Source organism: Hyperoodon ampullatus (assembly GCF_949752795.1).
Source record: "Hyperoodon ampullatus genome assembly, chromosome: 7".
NCBI lineage: Eukaryota > Metazoa > Chordata > Mammalia > Artiodactyla > Ziphiidae > Hyperoodon > Hyperoodon ampullatus.
Window position 1 is genome coordinate 6,032,943 of NC_136920.1, and position 12,586 is coordinate 6,045,528.

General features: G+C 54.4%; 1 protein-coding gene across 2 annotated transcripts in view; it reads right to left on the reverse strand.

The window, feature by feature from the left end:
• The window catches only part of CTTN (cortactin), a 28,046-nt gene extending 15,714 nt beyond the window's left edge, over window positions 1-12,332 (reverse strand). Inside the window, exons 1-8 of one of the 2 annotated variants that reach the window (XM_079709466.1) lie at window positions 10,850-12,332; window positions 10,640-10,713; window positions 8,489-8,618; window positions 5,119-5,232; window positions 4,737-4,847; window positions 3,629-3,683; window positions 2,581-2,691; window positions 260-370 (exon numbers count right to left, since the gene is read on the reverse strand). In XM_079709466.1, coding sequence (XP_079565592.1) covers window positions 260-370; window positions 2,581-2,691; window positions 3,629-3,683; window positions 4,737-4,847; window positions 5,119-5,232; window positions 8,489-8,618; window positions 10,640-10,713; window positions 10,850-10,936 — 793 coding nt within the window. In that variant the 5' untranslated portion in view covers window positions 10,937-12,332. The remainder of the gene's footprint in view (window positions 1-259; window positions 371-2,580; window positions 2,692-3,628; window positions 3,684-4,736; window positions 4,848-5,118; window positions 5,233-8,488; window positions 8,619-10,639; window positions 10,714-10,849) is intronic. The other variant, XM_079709467.1, reaches the window with a different exon arrangement.
• Window positions 12,333-12,586: the final 254 nt, after the last annotated feature.

Below are 12,586 nucleotides of genomic sequence, written 5' to 3' on the forward strand. Positions count from 1 at the left end.
CCATGTACACAGACGTGCAACACGCGGCCCCTGCTACAAGCCACGCCACTGCCGTGTTCAAGCTAAAAGAGCTCTAAGGACTGCCTTTCTTAGTTAACAGCTCTATTTTTGGATTTTCTGTTTTAAAGTTCAATGTTTAACAGAAAGAGACATCCACCCTAAGGGTTCCCGGGTACGTTCCGTTTTTCCATCTCTGTTCTGGTTATCACCCATCACGTGAATAGCTGCTAGCTGGACAATAAGGGAAAACGGAAGCCACCTTTCTGGGACTCGTGCTTCTCGGTTCTGCCCTGATACTCAAAGCCGACCGCGCTCTTGTCCACCTTGTCCTTGTCGATGCCGTATTTGCCACCAAAACCTTTGGAGTAATCTGCAAACGAGAAAAGTACTGTTCACAAACCAGCCACAAGGTCAGGGAGCACGCTGTGGATTTTCGCAGTCTTTAAGGGAGTATTTTAATCACTCAATTTAAAAAAACAAACCTCAACTCTCGGAGGCTCACTCCAAGATCACTTACGTAGGAAACATTTAAAAGCATTCTTTGTAACGATGGAACTATGAAGTGCAGCAAACAGAGCAGACGGACAAGTGTGGCGCCCCTCCTTCACCCCAAAAGACAGCGTGAGGTAACAGGTGACATAAAGTTTCTGGATTCAGGATGAGCCACGGGAGCAAGCTCTCAGAGGGGCAGCCCACCTCCTAACCAAAGCTGGCAGAGCTGTACCGGGGGCACCGCCAAAGGAACAGGATAAACACGGACTACCTTCCAGAAACGTCAGTTCAACTCAAAGCTAATTTATTATTATACTGAGTAGCTATCTTTACACTAAGGCATGACTCCATCACGGACACATTGACGGAGCAGAACGCACGCAGAGATCAAATCCCTTCCGGGAACGGCTAGGGCTGCTCCCGGCACTTCGGCCTCTGCTCCCCGACTGCCCAGAGGCGTATTTAGTCGCCTTCAAGGACATCTCGGGGAGAAAATCTGGTAAAAATGAACGGGATCCAACAGCGGGTGCTGACTGGCAGCGGGCATACGGGGCAAAGGAGTACAGGGGTGTGCCTAGCAGAGAGAGAAGGCAGAGTTTAAAGGAACCCCATGCAGCAGGCCCAGCGGCCTCAGGGCAGGCAGGCCCCGCCAGGTGTAAGGGAAGCCAGGCCCTCAGCAAACAGGAACCCCTCAGGCCCAACGGCCATCCCCTTGGGGAAATGCCAAGCCCGTGGGGGTTTCCAGTGCTGGCTTTCATTTTTGTTTCTTAAAAAAAATCTGGGGTTTTAAAAAATACGTGAGCTCTCAGTTTATACGCTGGCCATTATTCAAATAATTTACATGTGCAGGCCAAACAAAACAAACGATGCAGAACCACCAACAGATCAGGAGCTCTGCAGCGGGGGTTGAATCTTTAAGTCAAGCTCCATAAACACACACCTCAGCGGGCAGAGGGCCGTAACTGATCACATACATCACAGTGAAGGGAAAGTCAGGATGGCTTTTAAGGACAATCTAGAATGCTCTATCAAAATTTTAAATTCAACGTCTTTTGACCCAGCAACTCCACTGCTAGGAATTTATTCTTTTAAATAATCACTCATGTATATAACAGAATATTCACTGCAGTCAATTTTTTTTTTTTTAAATGAATTTACTTATTTTACTTTCAGGTCTTCAGGTTTACTTCGGGTTGGGTCTTTGTTGCTGCGTGTGGGCTTTCTCTAGTTGCGGCGAGCAGGGGCTACTCTTGGTTGCGGTGCGCGGGCTTCTCCTTGCAGTGGCTTCTCTTGTTGCGGATCGCGGGCTCTAGGCACGGGGGCTCAGTAGTTGTGTCTCGTGGGCTCTAAAGCGCAGGCTCAGTAGCTGTAGCGCACAGGTTTAGCTGCTCTGTGGCATGTGGGATCTTCCCGGACCAGGGCTCGAACCCGTGTCCCCTGCACTGGCAGGCAGGTTCTTAACCACTCCACCAGGGAAGTCCCTGCAGGCAATTTTTAACATCAGAAATTGGAAATAACGTAAATTCCACATTCCAGAGAGGAACAGTTAAGTGGACCACGGAACAGAGGACTCAGCAGTCATCAAAATTACGACAAACCGCGACTTCCTTGGTGGTCCAGTGGTAAAGAATCTGCCTTACAACGCAGGGGACGTGGGTTCAATCCCTGGTCAGGGAGCTAAGATCCCACATGCTGCGGGTCAACTAAGCTCGCGTGCCTCAACTAGAGAGCCCACGTGCCCTGGAGCCTGCACGCCACATCTAGAGAAGAGAAAACCCGCATGCCACAACTGGAGAGGAGCCCGCGCGCCACAACGAAGAGCTCACGTGCCACAACCAAGACCTGATGCAGCCAAAAATAAACAAAATGGATACGTAAATCTTTAAAGAAAAAAAAATATGACAAACCACCTACACCGTCCAGAAAGTAACAGGGGCATCCAAGCACTTTTAAGTTAGAAAAATTATATAAATATAACATAAACCGATCTGCATCAGGGAGAAGTCCCCTGGGTGTGTGTCGGTGAATGCATGAGAAACGACGGGGCCCGGGATGCCTGACGGGCAGCAGGGCGCCACTGCGGCTCACCTCTCTGCGACTCGTGCTTCTCCGTCTTGCCCTGGTAGTCGAAGCCCACGGCGCTCTTGTCCACGCGGTCAGACTGCACGCCGAACTTGCCGCCGAAGCCGCTCGAGTAGTCTGGGGACACAGGGCAGCGGTCAGCAAAGCGTGTCAGGCCAAGTGCCACCTTGGTTAAATGAAGCAAGACTCACCAGGAGGTCAAGCACGCATCTTAAAATGTACAAGCTACCCGCTGTCACACACGGGTGACGCTGGACGCGTCTATGTGCCTCTGCAGTCTGGTCCCTTTCAACTGCTGGAGGTCAGAGGTGAGCTGCAGGCCCACTTTGGGAAGTAACCGTTCAAATAAAGGTCAGTGTATAAAGACAGCTACGCAGCTGCACGGGTCTTTCTAGAAAAGACCCGACCCCTCCAACACATCGAGCCAGGTGGGCTGGGTGGACCGGCGGCGCCTAGAGCACTCCCAGGCCGAGCTACTTCCCTGGGTCATCGGATGACCCGCAAGAGGCAGAAGTAAACAAGCTTGCAAAAAGCACCTCAAGGGACGTCCCTGGCGGTCCAGTGTTTAAGGCTCCACTGCAGGGGGCACAGGTTTGATCCCTGGTCAGGGAACGAGGATCCCACAGGCTTTCATTTACAAAAAGGCTTTACCAGGGAGCACTACCTCATTAAGATTAGCCTACGCTGTGTTAAAGACGCACGTACACGCTGAAAACGTCGGTAATTTAACGGCTCTGTTTCCATCCTCAGGGGAAAGTTAGTTTTGCCAACCAAGTTAGAGAGGAAAGTGTTCGGGGTCAACGCTGCATGGATGAGGGGAAGCAGCTTCTGCTGCCACACGGGAGGTGGCACGGGGACACGAGACGCCAGCGCTTCGTGGGCTGCGTGGCGGGGACCCCACTGTCACACCACACCCAGAAGACCAGACACCTGAAGACAGCAGCTAACTGCCCGTGGCGACACCCCTGCCCCCAGGAAGAGGCCTCGAGTGACAACGTGCTCCTGCCCTCCAAAAGCAGGCGGGGCTGCCTTCCCGGAGTCTTTCATATCTCACCTTTCTGCGAGGCGTGTTTCTCAGTTTTCCCCTGGTACTCAAAGCCCACAGCAGACTGCAGTCACAGAGAAAAGGGAAATGCAGTTTTAAATGCCTGGATCCACGATGCATAGGACACTTTAAAAAACATGAACCATGTTATCTTTTGATCTTTGATCTTCTAAGCCATTAACACCCAAAGCCCTGCTGTTTTGAATTCGTACCCCGTGAAACGCTCACGGAAGCCCGGGGGCTGCCCGGGCCAAGCTGTGAGCGTAGCGGCCTGTCCCTCCCTGCCTCCCCCCCGGTGGCCGACCCCGCGGCCGCAGGACACCGACCTGGGCCGACTCCCATCGGCCCGCTTCTCAAATGGGGTCCCCAAGAGCCACACGAACAGCAGGAACAAGGCCCGGCACCGAGGTGGGCACCACGCACGCAGCCCGGGGGAAGGGCAAACGCGGGACCGTGGCCACACACAGCCTGGCCTGACCCCCAAGCCCAGGCTCTCAATGCCAGGACATAAAACAAAGGGGCTGACGGCCCTGAGCCAGGGACTCGAGAACAGTGGAGCAGCATCCGGATGCTCAGCACAGCGCGGTAAGCGGGCGGCCCTCTGCCAGTCCGCTCCGAACACCCTTGGGGGATCCCTGTCACAGTGACATCCAGGCAGGGACAGTGGGTGTAAACAGTCCCCGCTGGCATCCTGGGACAAATCTAAGGCTGTCCCGGAGTCATCGGATGAGTAGATACCAACATGGGGGTTTCTACAGCAATCAGTTAAAAAAAAACCCTTACACTTGACTGTTCTTTTGTTTGTTGGTGTGTCTGGCCGCACGGCCTGTGGGATCCTAGTTCCCCGACCAGGGATCGAACCCGGGCCCCTGGCAGTGAGAGCATGGAGCCCCAACCACTGCACCACCAGGGAAGTCCCTGTTCTCGCCTCTTAAAGAGCCAATCATCTCAAAGCAACTGGAAAGGGGGGCCCTGTGAGCCCTGTGGTCAGGACGCCCACCCTGCAGTCCCACGGAGTCGAGGCCCGGAGCACACACACCTGATGGTGTGCTCTGACCTACGAGGACTGGCTCCCGTGCCCTCCCCGGGCGCCAGCTGCCCAGGATGCTTCACTCACCTGATCAACTCTGTCCATCTGGACACCAAACTTGCCTCCAAACCCCCGGACGGAGTCGACCTGCGAGCAGTGCTTGGAAAGCTTCGACTGATACTCATGGCCGACAGCTGACTGGAACAGGTGGCAAAAATGAAGTGTCAGACTCCCGCCGGTATCCCCACATTGCCCGCCCCCCATGCGGGGTCTAAGGGGGCAGCCCGTACCTGTGGTCAGCGTGGGTGACCCTAATTGAAACCACTCAATGTGGAAGTTAGCCTGGGGGGAGCTGCCTCCCGGGGGGCATCGCAAGCCACGGCCACCGGTCAGGTGTTCCCCGAACTCTCTCTGTATAGGCCTCCCTGGAAGCTGCCCAAGAAGCCCGGCCACAAGGGGGACTTCTGACATGACTGGGCATGGAGAACCAGGAGGCCAGGCCCCACCCGGAAACCGCAGAGCCAGCAGCCGGCAACGTGACTCCTGAGATCCAGCTCTGGGAAGACTGCTGGCAACAATCACCCTACTCAAACGGGACACTTTCACACCACAGGACCCAGGAATTAGGACACAACATGCATTTTGCTAACAAATCGAGACACAGACAGGTGCGCTGGAGTCACGCCTCGCGTTCAGTCAACAGCCACTGTGCGCCCAGCCTGTCCGGGAGCGGAGTGGGCCCGTCAGCACGTCATCAGCCCCACGGACGGGCAGGAAGGGAGTCTGGTGACATCGTCTCAAGGTCACGTGCCGAACAAGCAGTCCACCCCGGGGTTTCCACAGCGTTTCCCACGGTGGAGTCAGCAAACCATGGCCCAGGGCCCACGCCCGGCACTGAGACTTTTTGTAAATAAAGCTTTTCGGAACATACCACCTCTATGCACTCACAGAACGTCTACGGCTGCCTCTGTGTCTCGACAACGCAGCTGGTTCGGGAGCTGCCTGAGATCTTGCGGCGGCCGCAAGGCTGAAAACACTCCCCGAATTCTGAGCAGCCCCCGTCCTGCTCCAGCCTCCCAGGCCCCTGACCCTCAGTGCTCGGCACCAGGGTCCCAGGCTCCCTCAGCAGAATGGACAGTGGTCACGGACCCCTTGGCGGACATCGAGGACACAAGACGCATGCCTGCCACATGACCCAGCGCGGGGCGAGAAGGCACATCCAAACCCTGGTTAACTATTACTCCAGTGAGCCACCCCGCCTCGGGCCCCTCCTACAGTGAGGGACCCGCTAGCGCACCGTGGACCCCCTTCCTGTTTATCTAGAACTTCAGCAGCTGGGTTTGGGATCCAACCACTGCAGAGTCACCGCCACAACTGAGAACTCTGCAGGCCACTCGGAGTGTGCATTCTTTCCACAGCCCGGGGAGCAAAGTAGGTTCTACTTTAAAGTTCGGAGCTGTTTCTTTCTCTCCTTTCCGGGTTGGTTCCGATGCCCGTAGCTAACAGCAGATCCACAGCACAGCAGCCTCGGAAAACCTCTGTGGCAGAGACCACCCACCCGCAGCTTCTGGGGTCTCATGCAGAGAACGTCAGCAGAGTAACACGGAGGCAGCAGCACGCAGAGAGGATTCCCCAACTTGACTCTTCATCACAAAGAAGTTATAAGGACACTGCTCTAAAATACGGCCAGTGACAGCTTATTAATTTTTCCAACTTTTTGATCAAAACAGATTTATCCCTCAAACTGCCCTTGATCTTATGTTGACAAGACCGTATTTATTATTGAACAGTCAGCACCGGGCAGAGCGCTGCCAAAAGCAGGAATGTACACTGGTCCCGAGATGTGCCCGGCGAGGAACAAAACCTGCATCACGGACCACGGCCCCCTCTGAGCCCCGAAAGAGGCGTGCGAGATGCTCAGGCCACAGCGCAGATGGGATCCCGATGGCTGCTGCACCTTCCCAGTCCGCAATCCTCTCACAAGTAGGTGCCTGCCCAAGATGCGTTTTTTTCTGGAAGTCTCTATCACACAGTCTCAACACGCAGATCTCAGGGCTTTTTTTCAATTTCTGGAAAGGACAAGTTATGAATAACTTCAGGGTTATTTGTTTCGGTTTGGAACCTTAGTGATTTCTGATGACAGGCTGGTCCAGTGGCGCTCCAGTGAGCTGCCAGGTGTGCAGGGAGGTGCAGGGGGAGGAAGCGCCCGCCGACCGCGGTGCCCCCGCTGGATCCACCTGAGGAGAACCACCGGCTGGAGTGAGGGCTCGGTTCCCTGAGCCGTCCGGGTGCCGTCAACACACGGCTCCAGGCACTCACACACCGTCCGCTGAGCGCCTTCACGGTGCCAGGCCAAGCACGAGGCGAGGACAGCTCGTCCAGGCCTCGACGGGAAGGACAGCACGACGCAGGAGTGACGCTGACAGCAGGCAGCGCAGACAAAGCACGGGGAGAGGCAGCCGCGGGCCGGCGGGAAGGCTGCAGGACCAGAGGGGCCTGGGCTGGGGGTGCCAGGGTGATGAGGCTCAGGCGGCACAGCGCAGTCCGGCAGCAGCCAAAACAACTGTTTCGTTGTCCTTACCCAGAGCTTCCTGGATGCATCTGCAACGTTCTCCCCAACAGGTTTTTTCCAACCCAGAGCTGGGGACCCAGATTTATACTGAACGTCTCTTTGCTTTCACTCCCGTAACCCTGAGAGCCTGGACTCCGTTGGGTGGGAAAGGCTTCTACCTACATGATGCTTTCATTGCCCGAAAAACATGGGGATTTTGCCCGTCTGTGCTCCTAAAAGCCACCAGACTTTCTAGGATCCAAAGATGGTTTCTGCTCCCCACGCCCCTGTGTGCTGTCCGGACGTCTCTGGGAGTGACGGGGTCACTGGGGGCGTCCCTGTCTCTCTCCTGAAGCCTGCCCTTTATAGACTGCGTCTCCAGGCTCATTTCAGACCTGGCTTGGGGTGCCCACAGGTCCCCATGTATCCACTCTGTGGTGACAGAGCCCAGACGGCACACTGTGACACAGCTGTGTCATTCCAGGCCCAGCTCAGATGCCAAGTCCGATCCAGGCACAAGGGGGACAGGGGTGGAATTACAACCCAGAACCCGACCCAGATGATACCTCTGCACAGAATAAAGGCAGACGTCTCGCATTACCAGCCTGGGAAACCTACCTCTCTGGGGACGTCTAAAGACTGCAGACCTGCTTCACTGCAAACGCGCTACGGACTACCGTCCTCTCTGCAGGGCGGACACCAGCCCCACCAGCTGATCCAGTCCCTTCTCTGAGTGCCAGCAAAGGCTGCTGCATTGTTAACAGCTTCCATCTCCACCTACTTGGACTTGCCTGCCCCCAGCCTGGTGGGCAGTGGCATAACGCCGGGGACCAGGGTCCTCTCTGAAGTTCACTCAATGTGGGAAGGACATCAGCACGCCTGGTGGCTGAATTTCCACCCTTGACATGAAACAAGGCCCGCAGACTCGGCTCCGGTCTGCAGATGGGTAGCATTCAGGCCGCAGGCTGAACCGCCCCGGTGACGACCACACCCATACCCGCCTTCCAGGCCTCCGTCCTGGTCACAGAGCGGCAGAACCGGATCTCCCGCTCCGGGGCTCCCGACACACCACCCACTCCCCAGCAACTCAGCAACTTAAAAGACCTTCCAAAAACGGAAGCCCTTCACGGGTAAGGTCAATGGAGAGAGGATTACTTCTGGCAAATCCGTCCTCAACAAGTGGACTCCCAACTTTTCACCCAAGGGGGAGGTTCCTGAGTGACCACTCTGCCGACCGCGGTGAGGTCAGGCACGCCAGGGCCCCACCACGACGCGGCCGCGCACTTACTTTGTCCATTCTGTCCTGCTCCACACCAAACTTCCCTCCGTAGCCGTGCGAGGCTTTGGGTCCCGTTTCGAGCTCCTTCTCCTTGAGGGTCTGGTGTTCTTGAAACACATTCTCTCTCAGCTTGTGTATGCTTGGGGGGAAGAGATCAAACAGGAAGAAACCGGTCAGACAGACGTGCGTCCTTGCTTTCCAGGAGGACAGACGAGGACAGGACGTGTCATCTCGGCAGATCTGCAAGGTTTCACTACTCGGTGGCTCCCCAATCCCTGTCTCCCTTGTGTTTGCTTTATTATTCCACCAGCTGGTCCCCCAACTTAGCAGTTCTCAGAGTCAGATGCCAGTTAACAGAAAAAAGAAACTAATCTGAACTCACACAGTGAGTCATCCCAAACCCCCCGCCGCCACACACACACACACACACACACACACACACACACACACACACACACAGAGTTGTGCTGAAATGTGGACTTCCTCCCTTAAGGGGAAAAGCTCCTCGGCCTTTATCAGACACCTGACTTGGGAGAGCTAGTTCTGTGAACGTCCCCAGAGGCAGAGGGGAAAAGCAGAGTCCACAGCCCCGCACCCCAGGCAGCCCTAGGACAGAAGCCCAGAGACGCAGAACCCTTAGACGGCTGCTCTTTCCCTGGAGTACGCCAGCTTTTCATTCAAAGGTGAAGTGAGAGGTCTGCAGAATTTACAATGTGAGCGCCATTTTTACTTTAAACACTGGGAACAGTGGGACACATCACAAGATGTGGCCAAAACCAGGCAGGCCAGGAAGCCTCTGCAGCTGTCTCCATCGGGAGACCCACAGCAACACGACGGCCACCTGATCCGGCGCCTCTCTGCCCAAGGGACAACACGTCCACACCTCAACGTTTGGACAACAATCCCAGAAGTTCGGCTACAAAACCAACCAGGCCTGGCCACCTCCCGACCCCCTGACGAGCACGGGAGGAAGACCAGCCTCCCAAGAACACAGAAGGACCAACAGCCGTCCTGTCCCTGTGTGCTCTCTGAGCTCTACCCACCCGGAGGCTGCCTGACGAGAGCGAGCTCCTTTCTCCTCCAACCCGCCCTCCCCAACGTGTTCTGAAGCCACGGGGAACAGCAGAGATGAGAGGCCCAGATGGCATCAAGTCAGAAGGCAGCCTGACCCCACAGCGGGTGACCCGAGTCAGCCCCTGGCACCACCTCCTCCGGCCAGTCCCAGGCCCTTCTTCAGGGGCTGTGGGGAGAGGGTGGGCTCAGCGGCTCTGGGAGGGAGGAACACTAGTGTCTAAAACGCCCGAGCTGCAGACTTCACCTCCTTTTCGGGACGATCTACTGAGTCTCTCAGCCAAGAACAGCTTCATTTTACTGCAAAGATCCTAAGGCCAAGCAAGACCAGCTCTCTGCCAATGACCAAAGCGGGTCACCAGTCTGTGAGGACACCTTCACAATCAGGGCACGGGAGCACACGCTCTGAAGCCGGCACAGACTGAGCACATTCTAAAAGGTCCCTTTATCTACACCTCCTGACAGGAAAACAAGCTGCCCCAGAGGTGGCCAGTTTCAACAGTGCCGAGTCAGACAATGACACGCTTCAAGCAGCTCTCCTATTTGAGGCTTTTATGAGAACACAATGCTTAGAATTCAGCTCATGGCATCCAACTGATGACGATAAAATAATAAAAGTATAACAAAATAATAAAAATTAAAGAAGGGTGTTTATGGTCTAAAGTAGTCAAAGACATCCCACGCTTTAGAAACCTCCCGTCAGCAGAGAGAAGAGCTTAGGTAACTGTGTTCCTTGATGAAAACCACAATACTGAAAAACAGACTCTAGAATTAGAAGCATGAAAGTCATTTGCGATGGGAATTTTTTAGTTACTGAGCACATGTGTACAGGTACACAAACATGTAGATATATACGTCAGGTCTTACGTGCACCTACTGTATAAATATTGAGTCACAGCGTGCAGCAACGAAGACCCAACGCAGCCAAAACATACATACATACATAAAATAGAAAATACAATGAAAATATCGAGTCACAAAACAAAAGCGATCCCACCGTATGAAGCCATGACCTCATCTCGTATCCCTGCCTTATCTCTTCATCTTTCAGAACATCACTGTCACACAAATACTGAGAAAGGCTCTTACTTGATGTGCTCCTGGTGCCCAGACCCCTGGACGGTTTTGGCCCCCCATCGCTGCTCTTTTTCACTTACGTCATTCTGAAAAGAAAAACAAATGACGAGTGCACCCCACAGCCTGGACTGTAAGACAACCACCCACCCGCCCACCCAAACCCAAACCCTGGGGCAATCCACTCCGGGAGACGTGGAAGGCAAGCAGACTGGTGACTTGTACCACAAAATCAGGGTCGGTTTCCCAGTCGTCGGCTCCCGCGTCGTCCTGGGTGATGGACACGGTGTGGCCGGCCGAGGCTTTCCACATCTGGAAGAGCAGCGCCGCAGTTAGAGGCTCGAGAGAACCCTGCGCAGAGGCCGACGCAGACACCTTTGCCTGGGACCCCCAAACCCTAGAGGGCACAGGGCAGGCTGGGGGGCTACAAGCTCAAATAGTCACTCATAATCCCCGTGCCTGAGTGACACCCGTAGGAACAAAAGAAACGCAACATTTTTTAGCTCTAATACTGCTGTCAACCGGCATCAGAAACACATAAGAAATGCTCCTGGCTTCAACTCAAGTGAGGAAATTTTCTGGAAAATAAAAAAGTCACGTGTGCACTTACTTCACTCATTGGGAAGATCTTCCTCTCCCACTAAGTCTCATGACAACGATACCGTCCCACATTGGGAATGCACCGAATGTCACCAATGGTAAATTCTGTTGTATTTTATGACAATTTTTTTTTTTTTTTTTTTTTTTTTTTTTTTTGTGGTACGCGGGCCTCTCACTGCTGTGGTCTCTCCCGTTGCAGAGCACAGGCTCCGGACGTGCAGGCTCAGCGGCCATGGCTCACGGGCCCAGCCGCTCCGCGGCATGTGGGATCCTCCCGGACCGGGGCACGAACCCGTGTCCCCTGCATTGGCAGGCGGACTCTCAACCACTGCACCACCAGGGAAGCCCCGACAATTTTTTTAAAAAGCACCCATCTTAACTTCAAACTGGAAATTTGGAAATTACTGGGAACCTAATAATGATTTTAACTCGGACTCTGACAAGTCAATAAATATTTCAAGCGTTGTTTTGCCATCTACTTGGGGAAATAGCCCATAAATGCCAACCTGTCCTCTACTAGGCAGCTCTGAAGACTGGCCACCTTGCTTCCTCAGTAGAGTCCTGAAATTCTGTATATTTTATCTAGTGGACAGAACAATGGTGCAGCTTCACAACTGCAAAGGCAAAATCTAGCTTTTAAGGGTTTCAAAAGAAAACTATGTATAAGAAGAATGGATTCATTCTCCCCAAAAGTACTTATAAAATTTCACATAGGCCAGGAAGCAACTGAAAGCTTATTTTCATCTAATCAACCAGAAGCCCCATCCCAGCCTTTGAACTGAGGACGAGCAAGTCTCGCTTTGTGGGGTCACTGGGCTTCTGTGTGAATCCAGGCTGGACGAGAGCCCTTCACAAGCCTGAGACTCCCCTGTCCAGGTCCACCACCACCCGCCAGCTCTGCTGGGTCACAAGTCCAAGGTGGTGGCGGGGGCGAATCAGGGTGCAGAGCTCTCAGATTTCCAGACGCAACTCCCGCCACGTCACCTGGGCAGGGAATCATGTGCCACCAGGTGGGACAGGACCAGCAATGTCCCTTCATGGCCACTTCAAACCTTGCTCCCCTCTGACCAGGTATGGCAAAGCATGGCAACCATTTCCCAGACGTGGACTTCCCTGGTGGCTCAGTGGTTAAGAATCCGCCTGCCAGTGCAGGGGACACGGGTTCGAGCCCTGGTCCGGGAAGATCCCACATGCCGCGGAGCAACTGAGCCCATGCACCGCAACTACTGAGCCTGCACTCTAGAGCCCGCGAGCCACAACTACTGAGCCCACGTGCCGCAACTACAGAAAGCCCACACGCGGGACCAAAGACTCAACGCAGCCAAAGATAAATAAATAAATAAAAGACCAGTTTCTTTTGAG